The sequence below is a fragment of the Eremomyces bilateralis genome, assembly GCF_010015585.1.
Source record: "Eremomyces bilateralis CBS 781.70 unplaced genomic scaffold P152scaffold_5, whole genome shotgun sequence".
NCBI classification, from domain to species: domain Eukaryota; kingdom Fungi; phylum Ascomycota; class Dothideomycetes; order Eremomycetales; family Eremomycetaceae; genus Eremomyces; species Eremomyces bilateralis.
In genome coordinates this window covers 1,393,279-1,416,094 of record NW_022985071.1, presented here as the reverse complement: position 1 = coordinate 1,416,094, position 22,816 = coordinate 1,393,279, and the positions used below count along the sequence as shown (strand labels likewise).

The 22,816-nt window shown below is 54.7% G+C and overlaps 8 protein-coding genes across 8 annotated transcripts; 4 read left to right on the top strand and 4 right to left on the bottom strand.

Annotated features, from left to right (window-relative positions):
• Positions 1-783: 783 nt before the first annotated feature.
• On the top strand, positions 784-1,194 carry P152DRAFT_373437 (ankyrin; the record flags this gene model as incomplete). Its single annotated transcript, XM_033675558.1, has 1 exon — positions 784-1,194. A coding segment is annotated over one exon (411 nt), but the record flags the coding sequence as incomplete, so codon positions are not given.
• Positions 1,195-4,361: 3,167 nt separating this feature from the next.
• P152DRAFT_472377 (uncharacterized protein) lies at positions 4,362-5,023 on the bottom strand (the record flags this gene model as incomplete). The annotated part of the gene is made up of 2 exons (XM_033681150.1): positions 4,362-4,465; positions 4,519-5,023. 2 exons carry the CDS (start codon positions 5,021-5,023, stop codon positions 4,362-4,364), a joined length of 609 nt encoding a protein of 202 aa, XP_033536268.1.
• A 2,542-nt stretch (positions 5,024-7,565) lies between these two features.
• Positions 7,566-9,134, top strand: P152DRAFT_512961 (uncharacterized protein; the record flags this gene model as incomplete). The annotated part of the gene is made up of 5 exons (XM_033682779.1): positions 7,566-8,274; positions 8,327-8,398; positions 8,451-8,501; positions 8,555-8,629; positions 8,682-9,134. 5 exons carry the CDS (start codon positions 7,566-7,568, stop codon positions 8,975-8,977), a joined length of 1,203 nt encoding a protein of 400 aa, XP_033536267.1. The 3' UTR covers positions 8,978-9,134.
• Positions 9,135-10,828: 1,694 nt separating this feature from the next.
• On the top strand, positions 10,829-12,450 carry P152DRAFT_282262 (uncharacterized protein). The gene has a single exon (XM_033674929.1). The coding sequence runs from the start codon at positions 11,181-11,183 to the stop codon at positions 12,105-12,107; it is 927 nt and encodes a 308-aa protein (XP_033536266.1). The 5' UTR covers positions 10,829-11,180; the 3' UTR covers positions 12,108-12,450.
• A 176-nt stretch (positions 12,451-12,626) lies between these two features.
• Positions 12,627-16,139, top strand: P152DRAFT_456905 (RabGAP/TBC). The gene is made up of 4 exons (XM_033679118.1): positions 12,627-12,989; positions 13,046-14,447; positions 14,514-14,776; positions 14,820-16,139. Exons 1-4 carry the CDS (start codon positions 12,852-12,854, stop codon positions 15,720-15,722), a joined length of 2,706 nt encoding a protein of 901 aa, XP_033536265.1. The 5' UTR covers positions 12,627-12,851; the 3' UTR covers positions 15,723-16,139.
• A 284-nt stretch (positions 16,140-16,423) lies between these two features.
• On the bottom strand, positions 16,424-19,620 carry P152DRAFT_512958 (uncharacterized protein; the record flags this gene model as incomplete). Its single annotated transcript, XM_033682778.1, has 3 exons — positions 16,424-17,664; positions 17,715-18,229; positions 18,278-19,620. The coding sequence occupies 3 exons, from the start codon at positions 19,618-19,620 to the stop codon at positions 16,424-16,426; spliced, it is 3,099 nt and encodes a 1,032-aa protein (XP_033536264.1).
• Positions 19,621-20,458: 838 nt separating this feature from the next.
• Positions 20,459-21,095, bottom strand: P152DRAFT_456904 (uncharacterized protein). The gene has a single exon (XM_033679117.1). The coding sequence runs from the start codon at positions 20,861-20,863 to the stop codon at positions 20,699-20,701; it is 165 nt and encodes a 54-aa protein (XP_033536263.1). The 5' UTR covers positions 20,864-21,095; the 3' UTR covers positions 20,459-20,698.
• P152DRAFT_472372 (uncharacterized protein) lies at positions 21,076-22,665 on the bottom strand (the record flags this gene model as incomplete). The annotated part of the gene is made up of 4 exons (XM_033681149.1): positions 21,076-21,623; positions 21,670-21,979; positions 22,035-22,258; positions 22,494-22,665. 4 exons carry the CDS (start codon positions 22,663-22,665, stop codon positions 21,076-21,078), a joined length of 1,254 nt encoding a protein of 417 aa, XP_033536262.1.
• Positions 22,666-22,816: the final 151 nt, after the last annotated feature.

Sequence of the window (22,816 nt, the reverse complement as noted above, 5' to 3'; positions counted from 1 at the left end):
CCAATTGAAGCGGAGCTAGTCAGTCTGTCTTCGATCTCGACCGTGGTATTGCCGTCTCCAGCCGATCCTGGGACTCCAGTCCGCCCCCGACGAGAATCCGATCAGTCACCGACATCCTCATGGCTATCAAGCTCGGGCCCGACTCAAACCATAAGTTTGGCAACGCTCAATGGTTGGAGACCTCCGCGCCCGGAGTCGTCGATTCTGCCATCCTGGGATATGGAACGAGCAGAGGAATCGTCCCGAATGAGCGGGACACCCCATCAAAGATATACGCACGACGATCTGAACAGAAGCGGGCCAACCGGTTTTCAATTCCCCTTTTCAACTACGCAATCCGATCCCGATGCGATAAATGTCGACGCATGGAACCAGGGTTCATACGATAGCGTGTACCCTATACCGGTTGACCCTGACGAACCACTCGACCACAAACGCTCCAAAAACAAAATCATCGATCCCGCTGCCATTTCTTCCGCACGGCGTGCCCGGGAAGAACTCACCCCCTCCGACCAAACCAAACTCGACCAGAAGCTTAAAAAGCTCACAAAAGACATGCCCCTTTCCAAAGTCCACTCCATGTTAGCCGAAGGTGCGGACCCCAACTCCACCATCGACGCCTGCACGCCATCCCAAACCTTCGCCGTCTACGAAGCCGTCCTCCACTCCCGCACCGACATCCTCCGACTCCTCCTCTCGTACGGCGCTAACCCCAACCTCCACTCCAAAGGTTCCAATGCCATGCCCCCCAACACCACCTTCCTTCCCCTCTCCATCGAATCCTTCGGATTCCCCCTCCAAGCTGCCGCCGCCCGTTGCGACTCCTCCGCACTCGACCACCTCCTCGCCGCCGGCGCCGCCATCAACACCTCCAGCGGCTTCTACGGCACCGCAACCCAGGCCTCCGCCGCGAAGGGCGAGCGCGGCTTCGTGTGCCTGAACCTCCTCCTCAAAGCTGGTGCCGACCCGAACATCCCGCTCGGCTACTTCTACACGCCGCTGCAAGCCGCCTCGCGCGCCGCGCATCTTCCGTCGATTCAGAAGCTGCTCGAGGCGGGGGCTGACCCGAGCCCAGAGAGACCGGGTGGGCCGTTTGGGACGCCGCTGCATGCAGCGACGGCGGGGGGGCATGTGGAGGCGGTGAGGTTGCTGTTGGAGGCGGGGGCGAATAAGACTATGAAGGCGCGTTGCGGTTGGGTGGAGAGGAGCGTGATGGGAGGGCGGGACGTGAGCGAGCTGATCAGTGCGGAGGATATGGTGCCGAGGATCCAGAAAGGGGGGAAGGCGGCGAGACAAAAGTTGATGGCACTGTATGATTCCTGGAGACGATAGAGCCTCCAGCTTTCGGTTGAGCGATTGGTAACATAACGTGAACATAAGATTATGATTTGGACGACTTGGATGGCTGGATCGGGATGGTTCGTATTTTACTGCACACATTTCGGCCAGGAACAAGAGCTCCATGTAAAATTCGGAGGCATATGGCGCATCTGGATACTCAGCACTGGATGGGTTGAAGGAGTCTGGTCTATTGTGCACCTTTAATGGAGCGTGTCACTAAGTGTTGATTTGAGTAAAGATGATACGTTGGCCTGACCACACACTACATAAACTACTAATACTATTCACAGTTCTAATACTTGCCGCGTCATCTACTAGCCCCCTTAACATCGGTTCCCCGGTATCCCCGTCCTTCTAGAAATCAAATACGCGGAGTCGAAGAAGCAGACCTCTCCCAATTGACACTGTTGTCAGTGCAGCTCCTTGAATCGGGTCTCCCTCTCCAGATGCTTATCCGCCTTATCTTGGAGGACTTCCGTTTGGCCCTTCAGCTCCTCCATCTTTGCCGCGAATCGAATTGCTTGTGTTTTGGCTGCTCTCAAGCTTCACTTGGAGGGGGAAGCTTTTGCGCCTCTGAGGGTGAACCAGCCCATGTTGCATCGCAGACTAAAGGTAGAACTTGTGATGATTTGTCCGAATGAAATGTCATCCTCCGAGGAGTATCTCAGCGTTAAATAGCAGGCAAAGCCTTGGTCTTAAGCCCCGCAGGGTATTCCGTTCCTAGAGGAGACCTGGCTGCACATTGGCTTCATCTTGGTCCAACCCCTTGGTAGTACGCCTGGGAATTTAGTCTCTCCGCAACGCCGGATTCGTTGACCCGAAAGGGATCCAGATAGTACGTTAAATTGATTCTTCTTATTATTATTATTTAACGTCTGATACGGTCCTATCTAGTGACCATGCAGATCGTATCGCAACTATGGAGGATGAAAAACCCCGGTGGGGAAAAGCTGGTGAGATTTCTCCTCCCGTTTTTGAAATTTCTCCTCCCCGCTAGTAATGGTAGAAATTAATAATCGTTCAACTAGGCCTAGCGCGCATTTCCCTTAGTCTTCGCCTAAGGACAACTTCATTGTTCAATCTGTTTCTTCTCTCACAGACCTCAACATAGAGAATATTGCCCCTCCTCTAAATTGTTTTTACGCGTCCTATGAAGAAGCCTACAATGCTCTTAGGAGCCATGGCATGTAGCATGGCTACGGTTTCCTACTCAACTGGGGCAGACCTCACCATTCTAATGTTAAGATATGATATTACTACTACTGGGATCGATCCGGAAACTCGTAGAAAAGGGTAAGGATTATGAGCACAAGCACGCGCTTAATAGGGTGTACTTTTAGGCTTGTCATATTTAAGAACGAAAACGACGACCAGTGGAAGCTGGAGGCTCTACACAAGCATCATAATCACCCCCGATCACTTAATCCCAGTGCGCATAAATGTCTATCGCAGCCGACAGAACTGATCGAAGCACAGCTTATGGCTCTCGCCATAAGCGGAGTGTATGCTTCCTATACTCTAACAATGGCATGGAATTATCACTTTGGAGATATGGAAGCTTTCTACGCTGAAAGATTTGCCCAAGTCGATGCTCAAAATGCTCTTTTTTGTCTGAGGATGTGCCCAGAGAGCGCCCTATGAGCGCTGCAGCAGAGGCGGCTCCAAATGCTAGTAAAGGACTTGGTGCGCGCAAGAGGCAGCGATGTCAGTAGAAAGAAGATAGTGGCACGGTCTGGATGCGCAAGATCTGCGATTACCAAGTTCCATTAATCTAAACTAAAGAGAGAGAGAGAGAAGAAATCTCCCGGCACCTTTTGTGCGCGAGATAGCGACTCTCCTCTCCAATGCCCTAATGTGTACAGCAAGGCACTGCTAGTACCAGCTAAGAGTGACGAAAGCTAGATTATGTGACCCGATGCGAACTAATATGAACTTGAAAAAAATGGTACGAAATTATGCAGGAGCAGATAGAGTAAAATGAACTAATGCGAAATAATGCGACAATTTGTGATGTAATGCGACAACTTGCGATTTGATAAAATGTATTGTGATGACCTACGACTTAATGCAATGTACTGCGAGGTATCACGAGAGAAAGCGAGTTGTATATACGGAGTAACGTTTTGTGCTACAGAATGACCTCCAAAAACGGAGGTTTCTGACGCCGTTTTCTGCGATCTTTCCACCTAGGCGAAACGCCCTCGTTTTGATACCGGCAGAGCCCAAAACTCCCTCGCATTGTGCCAAGACCCTGCACGCGCTCACAACGCCAGAGCCCTGCTCCAGTCCATCCAACCAGCCCAAACTTTGGGGGGGCATGTGGGACCGTAGAAATGCTCTGATACCGTATGTACGATAGTCGATAATAGACTGTACAGATAGATACAGTTAGACCTCGTTATAAGAATACCCCTGTATAGGAATATCGGGTTATAGGAATAGATTTTGCCGAACTTTCGCCAAAACCCACCAAAATCCCTCGTTATAAGAATTATGCTGTGTTACCATCTGCATGTTTGTTTGCTTCACTGATATAATCCACCAGCCACGTCTTCCGCCACAACCAAGGGAACTGGCCGCAGGCCTGGGACCATAACAGATAGGCCTGATAATATAGTCGAAGACGAAGGAAAATACGCGCTAGGTCTAGTTTAACGATTAATTTCCACCATACTAGCGCGGGTTGGAGATTCTCAAAACCGGGTGGGAAAATCTCACCAGCCATAAGATACACAGGCGTGGTAATTCCCTTTTCTTAACACACTGCTCTGGTTGAGATCGTCAGGCCATAAGGCTACAAGGCACTAATTCTCTCACGCCTGAAAGGAATGAAAAGTAATACCGCCGGTGATACGGAATACTTGGAGGCGAAAGGGCCATGCTAGGCCTTCACGAATCCAACCTCGTAAAACGCACGGGCAGGCTCAATGATAACGCGTCACGGCGACACGTTTTCAGCGGTGGTCTATTATCAATTGAGGAAACTTCTTCGCTGCCAACACCAGATGTGGCAGCGAGACTCAAAGGGTGCTGCGTGAAAGCAGCCGCAATCCCTCATTTTCTTCCGGATGCAGGAATCGTTGCAAAATCACGTTCTCATCCAGTGCGGTGTATGCCCGTGTAGCTGAGCTCCTGTTAGCTTTATATTTCCTCAATATCCCTATTAGGAGGACTCACTTGGAGCTGCACAATGGCGAGCCCTGCGACCGCGCGAACTGTTACTCGAGGTTTCGCTTTCGTCGGACGAGATCTGCAGCGACGAATGCCGTGAAGATAGCCCGCTTGTACCATTGAACGACTGCCCAATACCGGCAAGGCTGGCGTCTATCACAGAAATAGAGCCGTTCTCCGACGTGCTCTGCGGGCCCTGGCTAGGCGCATCCATGATTGTGTCGCTCAGCTTATCGACCTCATGCTGAATCTTCGCTGCCTCAGTAATGAGCTCGATTCCAATGATGGTGCGATCGTGCCGGGGTTGGAACATGGCCGAATTTTCGGAAGCTGGCACGTTGATGGGGAGGGCCCCTGACGCCGATCCAACGGCTTGTCCTATCGGACCGGGCACTAGGCCCGGGATGATAGGCGTGGCGTGCGGGCCAGCCCCATCCGCCTGGGTCCCGGACCCCAGTTTGGACGAGTACCCGACAAGCGGAGCTTGCTGTCGTTCCTGGTGTGCGCCCATAATGATATTTAAACCAACAGCAAAGCTCGCGACGCTGCCAGACACTGGAGGAAGCTCCGGTGCAACTGCAGTCGAAAATTAAAGGTAAAGATTAGATCGGGTCCTGAGATCAAAGTCGAAACTATAATTGTATGTCGTCGTAATAACTGTATAGGCGCCTAGGGACGATGGACTGCGTGGCACACATCTAGTAAGTATTGTACATCAATAACAAAAAGAAGCAGTGAGTTGGGAGACTCGGGAAACAATGTATAGTCATATACTGGGAACATGAACTAGCGAACATGAATCAGATTAACAATCTGGGCGGTACTTACCTGTAGTTGCCAGTGGATAGGTGCTAGATACCAAGCATGAAGGGATATTTTCAAGAAGAATAGTAATTCCAGTAACTTAAGTGTTAAATGATTTTAACACTATGCTAGGAGGAAACAGGATGGTTGCAAAAGCTATGGGGAGGTTTATAGAAATATTTATACTGCTTGGTTGGGAACGAGCGATCTAGAGACACGGAATTGAGTTGCAGTAGGAGCATAATTCTACCGGTAGAGTTTCCTGAATGCATGATACCAAAATTACCATTGCTGGGTGGTAGACCGGTGGTGTTCCCTGAATTGGGGGGTGTGATTTCCTGATTGGTGATTTTCGAAAGGCATCTGTAGTAACAGCGGGACACCGTTAAGGTGACCAGAGCCTCGAATCATCTGGGGGGCATTCTCCACAACTCCCGTCATGAGTGCTCGTGACGAAGGTTGACTGGTTGAGGCATGCCACGGAGTGACATTGGCGTTGATGAGATGAGTGCGCTGACCATTCACGGGCGAGAGATAATTAATAGGTGATGGGCGATATGACTGGTCCAAGCGAACAAGCCAATGCTCTAGCCTTAAGCTTCACCTCAGTCCTTACAATTCGTCGCCAGAACAAAGACGGGCAGCAGCCCAGGAGACCCATCTGCATGAATGCCAATAGGCAACGGCAGAGAGACCTGGAGCCTCAGATCATCTGGGGATTTTTAGGTGGCGGTGATTCGAGTAGGATTAATAGTGGCGTGATGTTATAGTGCATTGCATCAGCTGGAGGGTTGATGTTCGATTATAGTGGTCGCGGATCACGACATGATCGCTTGTCGACAATAAGAACGACTTCGAACCCTAATAAATTCACGACTGGACCGATCGCAGAACAATGACAGCAATGAATAGCTGTAATACCATGCCGACCTCAACATCATCTTCGCCGAGGCCTTATGTACTTTGATACTTAGTTCTGCGGAGGATGAAACGTGAACCAAGCGAGGAAAAGGGAATGTGTTCGCGCTTTGAGACCATGCGTTGCTCCTGCTAATCGATGATACCTCTCCCTGAGATTCCCAAAGAAACCTTACCAACACTTCGGCTGTGCATTTGCGAGATAGGGCAACGAACGACATAATTAGGAATTCAGGAAGTCCAAACCGTAAAGTCCGTTCCGAACCGACGGGATGTGAGACCAAGACGAGGTTGGCCGAAGCTGGGTCTAACCCAAATGGACTTAGTGTACTTTGTATCACACGTTCAGGAGTTGAACAGCAACAGAACTACGGAATACGTTTCAAATTTATATGTATCTCAAACTTCAACTCTCAGTTTTGCACTTGACTCTGCATACTGCGTTACAGGACCTTTCCCCCAACATGTGCTGGCTAGTGGCTTGCAACTCGCAACTCAAAAAAGGGATCACCAGCATGTTAGCAGGCAGGTAATGGAAACTTGCGTCACTGTTCATATTTCCTCTGGAGAAGTCCCTCAATTTCTCGCAATGCTTCTCTACTGTTTGTTGAGTATGGTGTCGAGAGGTAGAAGAATTATGGAGTCCCATCCATATCTGGGGGTTCATCGGTTTCATATGATCCCTGCCTAGATTATTGACCACAAAATCACTCTACGAAAAACAGGACGATCGACTGGACACAGCGTCAACATGTGCAAGCCGACCACTAGACATTCCGCCTAGGAGAATCCGGTTATGCCGTTTCCCGGCTGATGCAAGAGTCACATGAAATGGCCTCGCCTTGACAAGGCGTGATAGAGGGCTTAACTTCCGTCGCATATCTGCTGTGCCCCTTTGGGTCCTAGGACATCCAGCTGACATACTAGGAGTGCCCCTATGTTTCCCTTTGAGAATGTTTAACCTCCTATGGTCCCTACGATGGGTGGCCCGCTTGTTGTTTACACGCGAAGCGCAAGATAGTCACCCTCAAGGTTCTAACCATGATGTCCACTTGTCCAGTGAGAGAAAGATTGCTTCGTTTTCGTCGCACCATTACTTCCCCATTTGATCAAATAATTCTCGAGCATGATCCCGAACGGAGACACAAGGGGTATCTCCTCTTGCTTCTATAAGAACAGCCGCAAAGGACGCTCCGAGAGAGGTTCTACAACACCAACTGCCCTCTTCCCCCCACTCTAGTCACTCCCCTTCATTCACTAGCTATCTTTGACTGTGCTGGACACTTTTCAGTCTTAACTTCTGTTTCCGTCACTGGCGCGAGTCTGCCATCATGACTAACTTTATTCTTCTTGTCACCGTGCTAGCCGCGGCTGTTGCCGAGGGTGCTCCGCTTGCTCAGCATCAAACCCTTCCCTCAGGAATTGCCTCTCCCGGCGGTGCCGGTGGACGAGGTGGATTAGCTGGACTCTTGGGTAAGGGCAAGGGTAAAGGGAATGGCCACGACCATGGGAGCAATTCTGGCGACCCTCCTGGTGGAAGCCCAACCTCTTCCACAGGCTTTGGTGGACCCGGGGGGTCTAGATCCAGCGGAACCCCCGACCTTGGTGCAATTTTCGGGAAAGGAAAAGGCGGTGCTCGTCCCAGCGGAATCCCTGGCCTCGGTGCGATTTTGGGCACGGGCAAAGGCAAAGGGGGTGCGGGCAACCTTGGGGGCGTGCTCGGTGGTGCCGATGGAGGCGAGGCCGGCGGTGCTGGCGATGCTGGCGGAGACGCATCCGATAGCTCTGGGCTTGCCGGCTTGCTAGGTGGCGCCAGCGGCGGAGAATCCGGGAGCGCATCTAGCGAGACTACCCTCGAGCCGGCCACCGACCCCTCTGTTTCTGAAGGGAGCTCCAGCGGCGCGAGTGGAGATGGACACAGCCACTCCCATGGTGCTCGCGATGAAGATGTTATTGATGGGCTCATTGCTCGCATGGTTTCCGACTCCCACCCGACTGTTAAGCGTCAACTCAGTGGACTCCTCGGCGGAATTGGCAGCGGTAAGTTAAACCGAGCGTTTTCTACATTCAGCGTAAGTCTAATTATTAGTAGGTCTGAACGAGCTCCTCGGAGGACTCGATAGCGATACCGATGGGAGTGGACTCCTCGGCGAAGTTGGCAGCGGTAAGTCAAACCGAGCGTTTTCTACATTCAGCGTAAGCCTAATTATTAGTAGGCCTCAACGAGCTCCTCGAAGGAGTCGGTAGCGATATTGATGAGAGTGGTGGTAAGTAAACCCGCCGCACCTTATATCTTACTAATAAACTAATCCCTAAGCAGGACTTAGCGGCCTTCTGTCTGGCGATAGCCTTGGAGGACCTAGCGGTGGCCTCGGTGGTGCCTCTGGCGGCGGTGGTACATGATTCTACACTTTCCATGGAGCTCTCAACTGACATATCCGGCCCAGGGTCAGGCGGCTCTTCCTCCACCGGCACCGGCTCCAGCGGCTCTTCCTCCGGTACCGACTCCTCTACTGGCTCTGGTTTGAGCGGCAGCTTGAGCGGAGGCTCCGGCTTGGGTGGACTTCTCGGCAGCGCTGGTGGAGAAAGCTCAGGCAGCTCGTCCAACAGCACCGGTTCGGCCACCGGCGCAGAGACTGGCTCATCCACCGGTGCAGGGACCGACGCAGAACCCGCTGCTGGAGGCGCTTCGGAAAGCTCTGATGGACATTTTGCAGGTGCAGGCGGTCACAGCCACGGCTAGATGGTGAGGTTCGACATCACCAGTACCACGGACACGGTTATTCGGACAATGCAAAGGTGGTGGGAAACATTTCAATTGAGCATGCCATTGAAGTGGCCTAAGACTGTATCTTAGTCGTTGTGTTGTATGGCAAGAAACATATCACAATACGGGGAGTAAAGGTAAACCATCGTTTTCCACCACTGTTTTCGCATTATTATCGTGTCGCTTGTCAGCGAATTGTCCACGCATGGTCTGATCTGATGTTCGCATGTGATCCAATTTATCGCTCCTGCCACACAACGCAATACAATGATGTCGTGCCTTCTACGGAAGTACCTCCGTCCAGTCAGTAAACTCAGTGTTACAACGACCCAAGACACCCACCCACGTGATCCCACTTTCTTAGTCCGAATGCAACAGATATAGTGCCGCCGTATAGGTCCTGCTCACACATACATGATTGAATTACCCAAGGACTCAACTTGGATCATGTCAGATAAGTTGGGTAGTCCCGTGATGAATGGGGCCATTGCTCGATATCGCGCATTGAAAAGGCAATGTACTCCCTTGCTGCTCGCGAAAACCGTTCTCGCCACAAATACTCCACTCGCAGATATGAAACCTAAGTCGATGTCTGGAGATACTATCTAGTTTTCAAAGGATGCGAAGGAGATGGCCTGACGGTCCTATCTGTGAGTCATGAATAGTCCTCAATGAACCCCCAGAGCTGCCACTCCACGGATAAGGGGGACAAGGCAGCAGGTCGTCCGCCCAGGAAGAAGAAATTGCTCCTCCAAGGCCTTGTGAAATGCTTTTCTCCATCGGGTGGATCTGCCAATGAGCTTCTTGTGATTCTCGGCGCTAATGTAGCAGATTGTGCATGTATCGGAAGATTTCTTGTACCTCTTGCGGCAAGCCTTCCCGTTTTGCCCACCGTTCTTCTTCTGGGGATTGCTCAACGAGCCGAGAAAATGTGATGACGTATATTTCTTCGATATAATTAATGTTTGACCGCAAGGTTCGCGACCCGTGGTCAAAAGCATGTGTGGCGTTAATATAATCTTCTCACCAGCTACCCGTTCCTATCGAAATTAATAATTCAACACCTCCCCAGCCTGAGAGGGTCGATCGCGATGGACGAATATCGTGACGCATCCCTTGCAGTGAGAGATAAAATATGCATGGAAATGCCCATAGCTCCGGTCATTGGCAGCTAAATATGCCACGATTTGCCCCATCTGCGTGATTTGGTCCGACAACGCCGCAATCCGGCATCGGTTTCATTTGAATCCAGCAAAATTGGCGGCTTGGTCTGCGATTCATGTTGTCCAAATTCAGAACTGCCCGTCATGGGGGGAATCCTATATGGTGCTGTGGTATACCAGAAGGATAAACCGTCCCTCGAGGCTCTTATGCATGAAGTATGAATATACCTAGTTACTAAAAAGATGCGTATAAACCCAGACTGCAGAATTCTGAAAAATGATAATGATAGCACGAAGGAATGGAAGTAGGTTTACGAAGACATGAAGAGAGACTCTATAGAGCGCATGGCAAATGGCGAAGCAAACTAATGGTGATTCTTATGCGCGGAGTCTGGTATCCGGATATGACAAACAGCTTTGAAGCTGGATGATGGATTGACATCCGGTGATTCTGGTCTCGAGACGCAAGTGCTTGATACTCAAGTCCTTGATAGTACTCGTGGTTGAGGACGGGTAGGAATGATTCAAGTCTCAAGGGCTCACTGCCGCCAATATTCGTTGACCAGCGAGGTCAAGTAGGATGATTTTCATCCCATCTGGAAATCCTATCTGAAAAGGTAAGAAATTTTTGTCGGTGGATCGGAGACAAGGTATGTAACAATTTGATTGATGTAACAATGGACAGTGGATGATTGTGCTGACGATATGATTGTTGTCCCCAATGGTCTCCAGCCTTGGCTCAGTGATGATCAACATGCTGCATCATATCGAACCCTCCATCCCCAATAATACACTCTCCTCATTCACTTCCACATTCAACCTAATATCATGACCTTTCAAACTACCAACTTCTCCAAATGACAAAATCATCACTGAAACACCCACTAAAACACCTGCTGTACCTACCCGCCAATATTGATTGATCCCTAACGCTCTGGACCCCTTCGTCCTACGAGACTCCACATCGAGCAACCCCCTCGTGACTTCAAACCACCCATCACGACCACTTCAAGGGCATGGCTTCCTCTTCCTACCTATCTGGCCTCCTTACCGCCACCGCATCCCGCTATTCCTCCCTCCGCCGGACCCTCCTCTCCGAAGAAACCGACGGCGACACCGAAGATGACACCCACATCTGCCGCGTCCTCCGCGCATACTACACCGAGAAAGGCCGACCCTTTCCCCCATGGCTCCCCCCCGACCCCAAGGCGCCCCCGCCAGGAGCCCCGGCCGGAACCGCAGGCGGGAAGCTGGCGTTCGTGAGCAACCTCGGCGCCAACATGTGGGGGAACAACAACCAGGGACAACCACCGGCTCAGCAGGGATCGTATAAAGGCAGCGGAGGCGGACTGAGCGATCTCTGGGACTCCTCGGGCGCGCAGGCACAGCAACCCCCGCCATCATCGCTGCGACGTAACGCACCGAACCGTCAAGGAGCGAAGACCGATCCGCCCGAGGCGCGCCGGCCGATGGGAGGCGCGGGGCTCGTCGATTCGTATTCACCGAATCATTCACAGCAGGCGTCGTCGCGGCCGCTTCCGAGTCAGCGGTTTGGGAGCTATCAGAGTTCGGGGGCGAGCGATAGTGCGTCGCCGCCGACGACGGGGGGGACGTCTGCGCAGCAGAGGTTGAAGGCGAGGTTATACGGGGGGAGGAGCACGAGTCCGACGCCGCCTAATGCGAGTCCCGCTGGAGGTGGAAGGGGTGGAGGGGGTGGGGCATATGACCAGGGCAGTCCGTATGATAGACCGAGTTCAACTATGAGTGAGCCGAGAGGGAGGTATGATAAGGGGTCAACGTCGAGATCGACCGGAAGCTCGAATCAGTCGTACGGCAGCAGTCAGGATAGTCCGTATGGTTCACAAGGGGGAGGGTTGCCTCCGAATCCACGGAGTGGTCGCGAAAGAGGCGGATTACCTGGCGGTCCAAGGCCGTACCGATGAATGGGAGAATCAATGTTCAAGGCTCCGAATCCTCTGGCAATTGTCACAGGTTCATAGGTGCTCGGCTGGATTCCGAGGGCAGGAGTGCATCTAGGCTCGCAGCCATTTTCCAAGCTGGAAGCTGGATGGGATGTCTGGTTCTTTTGATTTTGGCTATTACCGTGCCGTACCATGGATGATAATGACCAAGCCACTTATATCACAGCTGCTCCCCCTCAATGTGTGCTGAAGCAGCTCCAGTACGCTTGAACTTTGAACACACCAAGCCAACACCTTTCTGATATTGTATCTGATCCATCATTGTTCATCTCAAGGACAATAGTACAAAGTCCACCCTACACCTCGGATCTGGAATATCAGCTGCATGGGCGGCTTGCGCAGCTCTCCGTGCACCGCGTCACCCCTCCGCCCCGCGGACGTCATCCTCCCCATCACACCACGACAGCTTGAGGAGGCGCTTGATGATCATCACATAAGCTCACAATATCACACAGTGCACTCTTCAAACCTCGTAAGTTCCATGTAGATTGTAATATCTTTCTTTGCCTTTTTATTGACAGTTCTGTGCAGCCTCTTTGACGACTGAACCAAATACACGAGGCATACTACACTACCAGGGATTATTCCTTAAGTCTGCCGTACCTGAGGTACTAAGTACCTCATCCACAGCCTTGCGACTCCGCCACCCGAGGAAACCATATGACCTCACCTGTCGCGTGAACTCTTCTTATTTCCTCCTCCGTCATGAGTTCCCCGAAGCAGGAACCACCGTCTCCAAGCGCTTCATTCTACGCCATGAGTGACGACGAAGAGGGCGAATATAACACTATCCGACATACCAGTTCGGGTCGGGGGGTGAAGCTGCTGTATACGAAGAGCAAAGTGAGTCTTTAAGAAGCTTCAATCGATCCTACTATACAAGAACTAATTCCAAACAGGTTTACGTGCACCCAAGTCCTCATGCCAGGGACAACCTCGCCGGATTCATCGCTTTAATCCAACAGAAACCCGCCTCCTTATCTCCCTCATCTCCAACCTCTCCCTCTCAAATCGGATCCTCCTCCCTCCTCCTCGCCTGGGTCCCCGAATCCGACCTCTCCTCCACCATCTTCAATGCCTACGTCAAAGTCGACCTCAGCGGCAGCTCCTCTCCCCCTAAACAATCCTACCTCGTCCCCCTCCCCCCCACGAACATCGGCCACGCGAGCTCGAGCTCCCCAGGCTACGCCTTCGCCATCCCCGTCTCCGAGATCTACAGCCTACTCGTCCGCCCCCCTAGCATCGGGTGGTGGTTCGGCAGCGTCGTCATCAACACCCGCGCGGGCGATAGCTTCCCCGCGCTGTTCTTCCATGACAGCGAGTGCGAGAGCACGATTCTCCAGCGGAAGAAGCTTGCCAGGGAGAGCTTCGACCCGTTCGGCGATGGCGGCGGGATGTTCTGGGGAGGGGACGAGGTGCTGCGATGGCTGAAGCGATATGTCCGGGTGGAGCGAAGCGGGGCCGACCCGAACATCTTCTTGATCGAGCCGAGCGAGGAAGATCGGCTGGGGTTTAGTATTGGGATCGATGGGAAACGCGCGCGACGACCTTCGAGTGGCGGATCGCCCGCTGCAGCCGGTCCGTCATCGCCTGGACCATCCAATGCCCAACCGCCCGGTCGTCGCGATGGAGGCATGGATCCCGTCACCAAAGCGCTCAAGGAAGCGCGGTGGAACATCCTGGAGAAGCTGAGCCAGGTCACCACGTTTACCCGGCGTACGGCGCAAGCAGTTGCGGAGAACAAGAATTTACCGCCGCAGCTCCGGAACCTGATGCGCAACCCCGAAGTGCAAACGCTGCAGGAGGAGTTCGACTCCGCGCGCATCTACCTAGCGCGGTGGGCGATGGGGATCTCGGAGCAGGGCGACCGAGAGCGGCAGCAGCGGATTTGGACGGCGAAGGATATCATGGAGCAGGAAGAGACGGAGCTCGGAACCTTTGAGATCCTGGAGGTGGAGACGCGGGATCTCAGCATCAATGAGCGGCGGGATCCTGTGACGATGATCGAGTGGAAGAAATGGTTTGACGCGCATGGACGGCTGGAGGTGACGGTGGGGGAGGTGAAGGAACGGGTGTTCCATGGTGGGTTGGATCCCGACGACGGAGTGCGCAAGGAGGCGTGGATGTTCTTGCTGGGGGTGTATGACTGGAACAGCTCCGCCGCGGAGCGACATGCGATGATGAATAGCAAGCGGGATGAGTATATCCGGCTCAAAGGCAAGTGGTGGGATCGGATGGTCGATGGAGAGTCGGGAAATAAGGAGGCATGGGGATCGTGGAAGGAACAAAAGAACATGATCGGTTCGTACATCTCTTGCCTTTTGGAGACGGATCAAGACTGACTTGCCCCATTTCGGGCCTCTATAGAGAAGGACGTACATCGAACAGACCGACACGTTCCCCTTTTCGCCGGGGAAGACACTCCTCATCCGGATCCGAACTCGCCTTTCGCGGATGCGGGCACAAACGTTCATCTCGAGCAGATGAAAGACATGCTCCTGACATATAACGAATACAACCGGGAGCTCGGCTACGTCCAAGGCATGAGCGACCTCCTCGCACCCATCTATGCAGTCTGTCAAGATGATGCCATAGCCTTCTGGGGATTCGTCAGCTTCATGAACCGAATGGTATGTCCCCTCCCACCGCAACACACCCTCGCTAACCCCTCAGGAACGGAACTTCCTCCGCGACCAATCCGGCATGCGCCTCCAACTCCTCACGCTCGACCAACTCGTCCAACTCATGGACCCCCAACTCTACCTCCACCTCCAATCCCTCGACTCCACCAACTTCTTCTTCTTCTTCCGCCCCCTCCTCGTCTGGTACAAGCGCGAGTTCCCTTGGCCCGACGTCCTCCGCCTCTGGGAATCCCTCTGGACCGATCACCTCTCCGCCAACTTCCACCTCTTCGTCGCCCTCGCCATCCTCGAGAAACACCGTGCCGTCATCCTCGAACACCTCCAGGGCTTCGACGAGGTCCTCAAGTACGTCAACGAGCTCGCCAACGCCATCGACCTGAACTCCACCCTTCTTAGCGCCGAAGCCCTCTTCCTCCGCTTCCGCAAAACCGTCGACGCCGTCGACCGCAAAAACATCCTCCCCGAACCCCCGACCCCGCGTCGCGCTATCTCCACCGAGTCCGTCCCCGCCCCCCCGAAATCGCCCTCCGACACCCTCACCCCGCCCATGCGCGCGGCGCTCAAGCTTGAGCGGCGGCCGGAGGGGGATAATTTCCCGGGGTCGGAGGATACGTTTGCGGAGGCGGCGACGGGGGGAAATGTGCTGCGGGATGCAAGACCGGGGATGACGACGCATCGGCGGGCGGCGAGTGCGAGTGCGAGTGCGAGTGAGGGGGGGTCAAAGAATCCGGTGGGGACGAGGCGGGGAAGTGGGGTTGGTCGTGCTAGTGCGAATGTTGCGAGTGGTAGTGGTGCGGGTGGGATACCGACCGGGCAGTTGACGCCGCGGGAGCGGGAGAAGGTAATCACGCCGGAGTTGCGGGCGTTGTTGAGTCGGGAGGTGCCGTGGATGGCGAAGGAGGAGGTGAAGCGGCATGGAGGGGGGGTTTCATAATGAGGTTTACGATGGTTGGCGTTGTGGATGAGATTTGGGTTGGAGTTTGAGAGGCGCGGGAGGAAGTACATGTTGGATGTTTGTATTCCTCGAGCTGGGATATGTTCTTTGTTTATTGGGGTAGGCTAGCTGTTGGTATTTCGCATGCTGTATCCATCATTAGGGCTGCAAAGCTCCTAGCAACAATGTCGATCAATGATGCATTCCAAACAATTCATCTACTCCCAACCACGGCGAGACCGCATATCATTGAATGAGCCGACTGGATTTTATCTTGAAACCAGGTCCGGTCTATCCCAGCCGTCCTAGACCGAGCGACCGAACGCGACTCGATATACAGGACCTATCAGCAAGTCGATAAGCGACGAGGAATAAATATTAAAAGAACAAATGAAAGGAGTTCGATTCCTGTCCTCCCCTTTTTCCAGTCGAGAGAAATGTCCTCCAAAAAACGCCATTTCCCCCTATGTGCCCCTTCGCTAGAACGCGATGATGATGTGCCGGCGTTTGTAGATAATGGACGGTGTGCCCTGCTTTTCCCATTCCCCAAAGACGATCAAGAAAATCTGACACGGACAAAAAAACATATGCAAGGAAATAAAGAAAGAGAGCACCCGCATACCCCGTGGCACATCGTATACCGTGCGTAATATCCCGAATGAAAAAAAGAAACCCACCCAACAGCTCGAAACAGAAATCCACTAAACCCCCTTCCACTCCTCGATCCTCCTCACCAACTCCCCCTCCTCCGCCCCCCTTACCTCCATCTCCGGCACATCCCCCAACCCCACCTCCGGCATCTCAAAGTCCCCCAACTTCAGCGCCGCCCCACCCCCATACCCTGCATCTGTCAACGTCATGTCCCCCAACGAATCGTTTAGCGCCGTCGCCTCCCCCATCATCCCGTTCGCCTGTGGGCCGAGGAGGAACGCGTTCTGCCCGTTGCCGCCGGGCATAAGGCCGTGCGGGTAGAGGGAGGTGGGCGGCATGGGCTGGGTGGGCGGGGCGGTTGCGCTGGTGGCGTCCTGCGCGGGGTCGAGGTAGGGGGCGTGGGCGGCGCGGTCGGCGCGGACGAGATGATGGGCGAGCGTGCGGAGGTCTTTCACGTCAGGCCCGTAGACGCGGTGGGCGAGGATGCGCATGGCTTCGCCGAGAAGGGGGCCGTCGTCGGGGGCGTAGTGGAGGAGGGGGCGGGGGTCGTCGGGAGCGGGGTCGAGGTCGTCGGGGGATTCGGTGGGAAGGGTGAGGAAGACGGGGAGGGCGCAGGCGCGGTGGACGGTGGGGGCGACGAAGACGAGGGAGGAGGCGGAGAGGGTAGAGGGGCGGACAGTGGCGCGGTGGGGGCCGACCCAGACAGATTGTTTGGGGTGGAAGTTGTGGCCGATGCAGGCGATGTCGATGCCGCCTTTGATGGGGGATTCGGCGGGGACGAGGTTGGTGATGGTGGGTTTGGAGGGGTGTTGGGGCGTGGCGCGGCGGCCGTGTGGGCGGTGGGGTTGCGTATTGAGTGCTTGAGATGAGGACGGTCGTTGGGAATGGTGAGGGACTTGTGCCGACATTTGGTTTTGCATCGCATTGGTGAAGGAGGTCGGAGAAGGAGCACGAGAATGGTGTGCAGAGTTGGGGGCCGAGTAAAACTGTTGGTTATGGAAGTTGGTCGGCGAAGGGAAGTTGCGCGAGCTAGGACCGTATGCGCCGGTGGTGGTGAATGGGAACCCGTCGGACGAATTGCTGTAGGGAATGGCGGGAGGCGTGATGGCGAGGTTGGATGATTCACGCGAAAGGGGGTTTCCGGCGATGGGGGTCATAATCAGATTTGACAGCGAGGCGGAGGACATGTTGTGTCGATGGGCGCCCGATGACGAGCCTTTCCGCTTCTTCGCCGGGCCGGCTTCGAAACTCGGCGAAGGGGGGCGGGACAGATTTCGAGGTGTCACAGTCCCTGACCGACTTAGGCATTGGTTTGTAAATAGATGGGGTAGAACCACATACCATCAATGGGTGTGTGAACGGTATCCCAACCATGGTGGTGATGACTTGGGTAATGTGAGCCCATCCCGCCCAGTTCGACGAGGTTCGGAGTCGAAAAGGCGTGGCGCTGGGAGAGGGTGGCCCCGGTGAAGGTGGTCTGCATGGGTCCAGCCGAGGTCGGTGGCATCATCTGCGGATCCATTCCTGTGGAAGCCATGGGGAATTGGCTGACGGGTCCTAAGGTCGATGGAGAAAGCTGCGGCGGGAATCCCATCGGTTGGCCGGCAAGTCCATACATTGGGGGGTTAGCCAGAGGGAACGTCATGGAGACGGCGGACGACGGACCGGGCATCCCCATGGTGGCTGGGATGCCTTGCATGTAAGGAGCGGCGGTTTGGAGGACCATTCCGGTCATATCCAAGGAGGGGATAGCGGTCGGTGGTTCTTTGGCCTTATGGTCGTCGGTGATATGGATGGACTGGCTCATTTCCTGCGCAATGACATGGCCGAGATGGTTCTTCAAGGTAAAAATGACTCTACACGAATCAGTACCAACGCCGTTCCGAAGAACGCTCTGAACTTACTGGAAACCGATCTTTTCTCCCTGATGGCGACAATAGCATGCGATGCGCATCGGCAATTCGACCGTCAGCGCCGAATCAGCCGCCGCATGACCCGCCAACGGCAACGTCGGGATCCGCAGATTCGACACGTGGGTCCAGTCCTGGATCTCCCCCCGATTGAAAACGACGATGCGCATGGCCTCCAGCTCGCTCCACATGCGATTCAACAGCTTCTCTTCATCCTTATCGCTCGGCTTCTTCCGCAGCGACCGCTTCCGCTCCCGCGAGATGCAGTTGTTGCAGATCTTCACCTCGCCGCCGTTCTGCGGGTGGTCCGGCGCGTGGTCGAAGTCCGGGGCGCGGCGCTCGTCGTCGGCATCGAGCTCCGCCTGCTCGTCGGGCTGGATAGGCGGATCGGGGTCTCCGCGCGCGTGGGCGAGGGCCTTGCGTTGGAAGTAGCGGTGTTTCATAGCGGTGGTGCGGACGAGGTAGGTGGAGAGCTCGAGGGTGTCGGGGGAGGGCTCGTGGCCGCGGATCAGGAGCTTGGGTTTGGCGATACTTTCGGCGGGGAGGTGCACCTTCGAGATGCCAGGCGGGGCAGGATAGAGGGTCAAAGGGACGTTGACTTGGGTTTCGACGCGCGACTTGGCGGCGCTGGCGCCGAGGTGGAGGCGGTACGGGGGGAAGATCATGGCGGAGGCGGACACATCGTCTTGCAGCGCGAGGGGTGGCTCGTAGCCTGATTGCGCAAACGGTTGCGTGGATGGGTGAACGTTCTGGAGATTATTGGGACTGCTTGCCGCGGAATCGGATTGATCGAAACCGGTGGTGTAGTCGTCCCATTTCGGGGTGTTGGCAAGCGAGGGTTCGTCGGAATTCGAGAAGTACGGAGTAGTATTCATGTCGTCCAGCGTGAGCCACTGGGGATCAACGACGAGGCTGGTATTCGGAGCGAGGGGAAGGCCCGGGAGTGGAGGGTTCCCGAGCAGGAATGGATCGGCAGAGGGGGGGGTTGGACGGGGGAGATGGGGGAGATGGGGGCGGTTTGGATGGGGGAGATGGGCGAGATGGGAGAAGCGGGGGAAAGGAAGGTCGGGGGTGGAGATGGAGCGATTACTGAAAAAGCGGTGGTCGAAGCCGGCGCTGAAGTTGGGGATGGAGTTGGAGTTGGAGTGATCGAAGGTAGAGGTGGAGGAGAAGATGAAGGAGGAGAAGGTGTTGGTGATGATGTTGGAGGAGGATGAGGAGGATGAGGAGGAGGAGGAGGAGGAGGAGGAGGAGGAGGAGAGATGCATCGAGAGCGCCCCCTCCCCTGCCGTCTCCACGCCCTGCTCTCCTCCGCGCCTCTGCAACATTGGGCTCATGCTGATTATTCGATCGACTCTTGAGCGCACGCGCGGGCTTGGGGCCAGAGCTTGGACTTAGCGCCAATAATTTGCAGGCGGGACTAGGGCAGAGTAAACCGTGTACAAGATCGGCAGCTCCAGGCTGTTAGGCTAAATAGCGTTCCGTTTGATACGGCGGGGTGAAAGTATGTATAATATCCAAGTTGACCACAGTTCAGTTGTAGGACGATGGAGAGAATCCATCTTCATCAACTTCGAAGGCTTCGATTTTATTCCAGCTGACTCCCTAAGTTCGCGATCTTCTACCGACGAGAGATGGAGCTGATGGATGGACTTCTGGATGTACTTCTGGATGTCACCACGAGATGTACCGCACCCGCACCACGAATGGACCATCTCGACCAATCCATGCCGTGATTTCCCACGAATATCCCATCGCCATGCTTCATTGAGAGAAGGGATGGGACGCATCCAAGAAGTCGCGATATCAGGGTCCACGTGGTGGTAGGCGTTGTCGAGTGTGGTGCGGTACGGTGCGGTACAGTGCAGAGAGCCTGGTAGGTTTTCTTGGATTATCCAAACATCGACGGCTCAGCCAAATCACCGCGGTATCTCGCATTTCTTTGACATCGAATAGGAGACGAAAGGAAATCTTCGTTTACAAACTGATTCTAAGAGGGATAAGCAACAATTCAAGTCCAGCATCGTTGCATCTTCCCTCCACAGGCGCAACATGAACCCACCACTTAAACCCCATCGCCCTGGCCACCAACCATCCATATCCAGAGTACTCAGAATATCAAACCCTCCCTCCCAACCCCGATATTCACAAAAATAAAAAAAGGGGAAATTCCCCAGAAGCGGTTTAGGGTCCGTACTGACCCGCACCATCCCCCCATCTCCCTACCAATGACCGCCTCGTGCCTGAGTAGATTTCCCTGAACTTTGGATATCCGTACCAGCCGATTCAACCCTCAGCCGCGGGCTCCAGCCTTATGGGCGGGGCGAGATTTGATGGATGGGAACTCTGGGTAGGTAGGCGATCTAGGGACTTGCAGAAGAGATGGAGAGACTACCGTAGAGGAGATGGAGACATTTAGACGCCGATGATCGTCGTGCGTGAGAAGCCCGACGATGCGAAGATTCGGTGGACGAGAATGGGTTGGACCGGAGTGTGGATGGCCGTCCCAGGGAGCGTCAGGCATGCGTCATTCCATTCGGGTCGGCGCGAGGGGAGTACCGCGGGAGGGCGATCAGACATGGTTGGGATACCACGTGCGATGATGATGTGGCGCAACACGATATTATGTGCTATCGCTGTTTAGAGCTTTGGAGAGTGTTCGATGAGGAGGTTGCCGTAGCGTAGTGCAGTGTAGCGTAGGTCTCCGATAGCCAACTGCGGCCATTCCATCTAATCCCCACTGTGTGTGCAGTAAGTAAGCACGGTACGCAACCGACCTCCACCCTCTCCCCTCACAACTCATCCTCCGTCTCACTCCCCTCCTCCCCCACCCTCTCATCCGTCCGCTCCACCACCCCCCTCCGATGCGGCAATTCCCTCCTCGGCGGCGGCATCTCCACCTCCACCTCCATCTCATCCCCATCCCCCTCCTCATCCACCTGACTCGCCCGCGTACGTTGACTTCTTCGCGCCGTCGTCACTGATGGCGACGGTTCCTTACTCTGCTGCCGTCGACTCCTCCGCGTCGCCGGCGGCGAGGCGGCATTCCGCCCCTGATTTGCCGCGGGAATTGGTGACCGCTTCCCCCCACCGACGCGGCCGAGTTTCCGGGTTTTCGGAGGGCTAGATTCGGGCTCATGGTCGCTGGCAGTGGCGGTGTCGGTGTCGCTGGGGGGCTGGGTGGAGGTGTCGTCGTTCGAGTGGGAGGGGGAGGCAGGACGGGGCAGGGGCATGGATTCGAAGTCGGAGGAGGATGAGGGGGAGGGGGATTGGGTGGGGGGTTTGCGTTTGGGACGGGGAGGTTTGTGGTCGGAATTGTCTGGAGGGGGTGATTCGTCGGCTAGGGAAGTCAGTTTGTGATTCGGAGGATGGGCGGGGTGAGGTACATTTGATACCGGGTGCGGCGTGCGGGCGGAGGGCCATGGCGCGCTGCATTTCGCGGATCTTCAGCTTCTTGCTGTTCAGCAGTGCCGCGAACTTGAGGAGCATGGCATCTTCGTCATCGCGCTTCCGCGAGAGGAGCGCTTCCAGCTCCGTTTGCAGGGTCTCGGCGCGGGTCAGCTGCGCTTGGAGTTGGGCGGTTAGGGTTGCGGATTCGGCGCGGAAGCGATGGGCGGACTGGACGGCGGTCGCGGTCCAGGAGAGGATGTCGACTTCTTCATCGCTGGGTGCGAGTTCGATGGTGGCGAGTCGTTGCTGGGTGACGTCTTAGCATTTCAATTTCAGGGGCTGATGATTCGTAAGGCCATACCACGATGCCGCTGACCTGTTGCCGAATGACGACATGGAGCTGCTCCTCCGCCGCATTTTTGTTTACAGACGATTTATACGCCACGATCTCCAGCCCGGCAAGAGTCTCGGCATGCTGAGGCGGGATCGGCTCCTCGAGAACGCAGTGCCGCACGGCTACTTCCAAGTTCTCATCGCTACCACGATAGTTGGGCGCCTTGATGCTCCGTATGCGACTTGGAACGACTACACGACCTGGTTAGTCTGACGGTCTAGCTGACATGGGGTTGCCGATAGGAAAGGCTAAACAATGACGAAATATAAAATATAAAATTACGCCGTCCGAGCGCGACAGGAGGGACTCGCCCAGAAAATCAAACCACGTACAAGGAAGCAAAAACCATGACCTCCAGATCGATAATCGACGAACCCATGTTGATATACGCCGATTGAAATATTTGACGACGAAAAGCGTACTTACTCCTACCGACAAACACAGCGAGTCCTTCCGTTGCGGTCAAGCTCACACCCAAGCTTGATGGTGTGCCGTCGTCTCGAGATACTTTGAAAAGGACGTAGTCGTTTTCCTCGCTGGTCAAGGACTCCTTGTCGGATCGATCGACACGGAGGATCTGGTCGGTGCTTGTGGACATGGTGAGAAATTCGCACCTCAGACTGGGATGGAGCGGACGGAGGGAGATTGCGATATCATATTCTAATTGAGTTTCTAAGCGGAAATGACGGTCGAGCGGTTTGGAGAGAGCGTATCTCGACAGTAATCTCGTCCTACAGGGAGATCGAAAT

What these genes read in the sequence shown, in the direction of transcription:
- P152DRAFT_456905 (XM_033679118.1), top strand. Translation starts at nt 12,852, where the DNA reads ATGAGTTCCCCGAAGCAGGAACCACCGTCTCCAAGCGCTTCATTCTAC. An exon ending in TGCTGTATACGAAGAGCAAA is followed by an intron (nt 12,990 to 13,045) that starts GTGAGTCTTTAA and finishes AATTCCAAACAG; the next exon opens with GTTTACGTGCACCCAAGTCC. An exon ending in GGAACAAAAGAACATGATCG is followed by an intron (nt 14,448 to 14,513) that starts GTTCGTACATCT and finishes GGGCCTCTATAG; the next exon opens with AGAAGGACGTACATCGAACA.
- P152DRAFT_456904 (XM_033679117.1), bottom strand. Translation starts at nt 20,863, where the DNA reads ATGTCTGATCGCCCTCCCGCGGTACTCCCCTCGCGCCGACCCGAATGG.
- P152DRAFT_282262 (XM_033674929.1), top strand. Translation starts at nt 11,181, where the DNA reads ATGGCTTCCTCTTCCTACCTATCTGGCCTCCTTACCGCCACCGCATCC.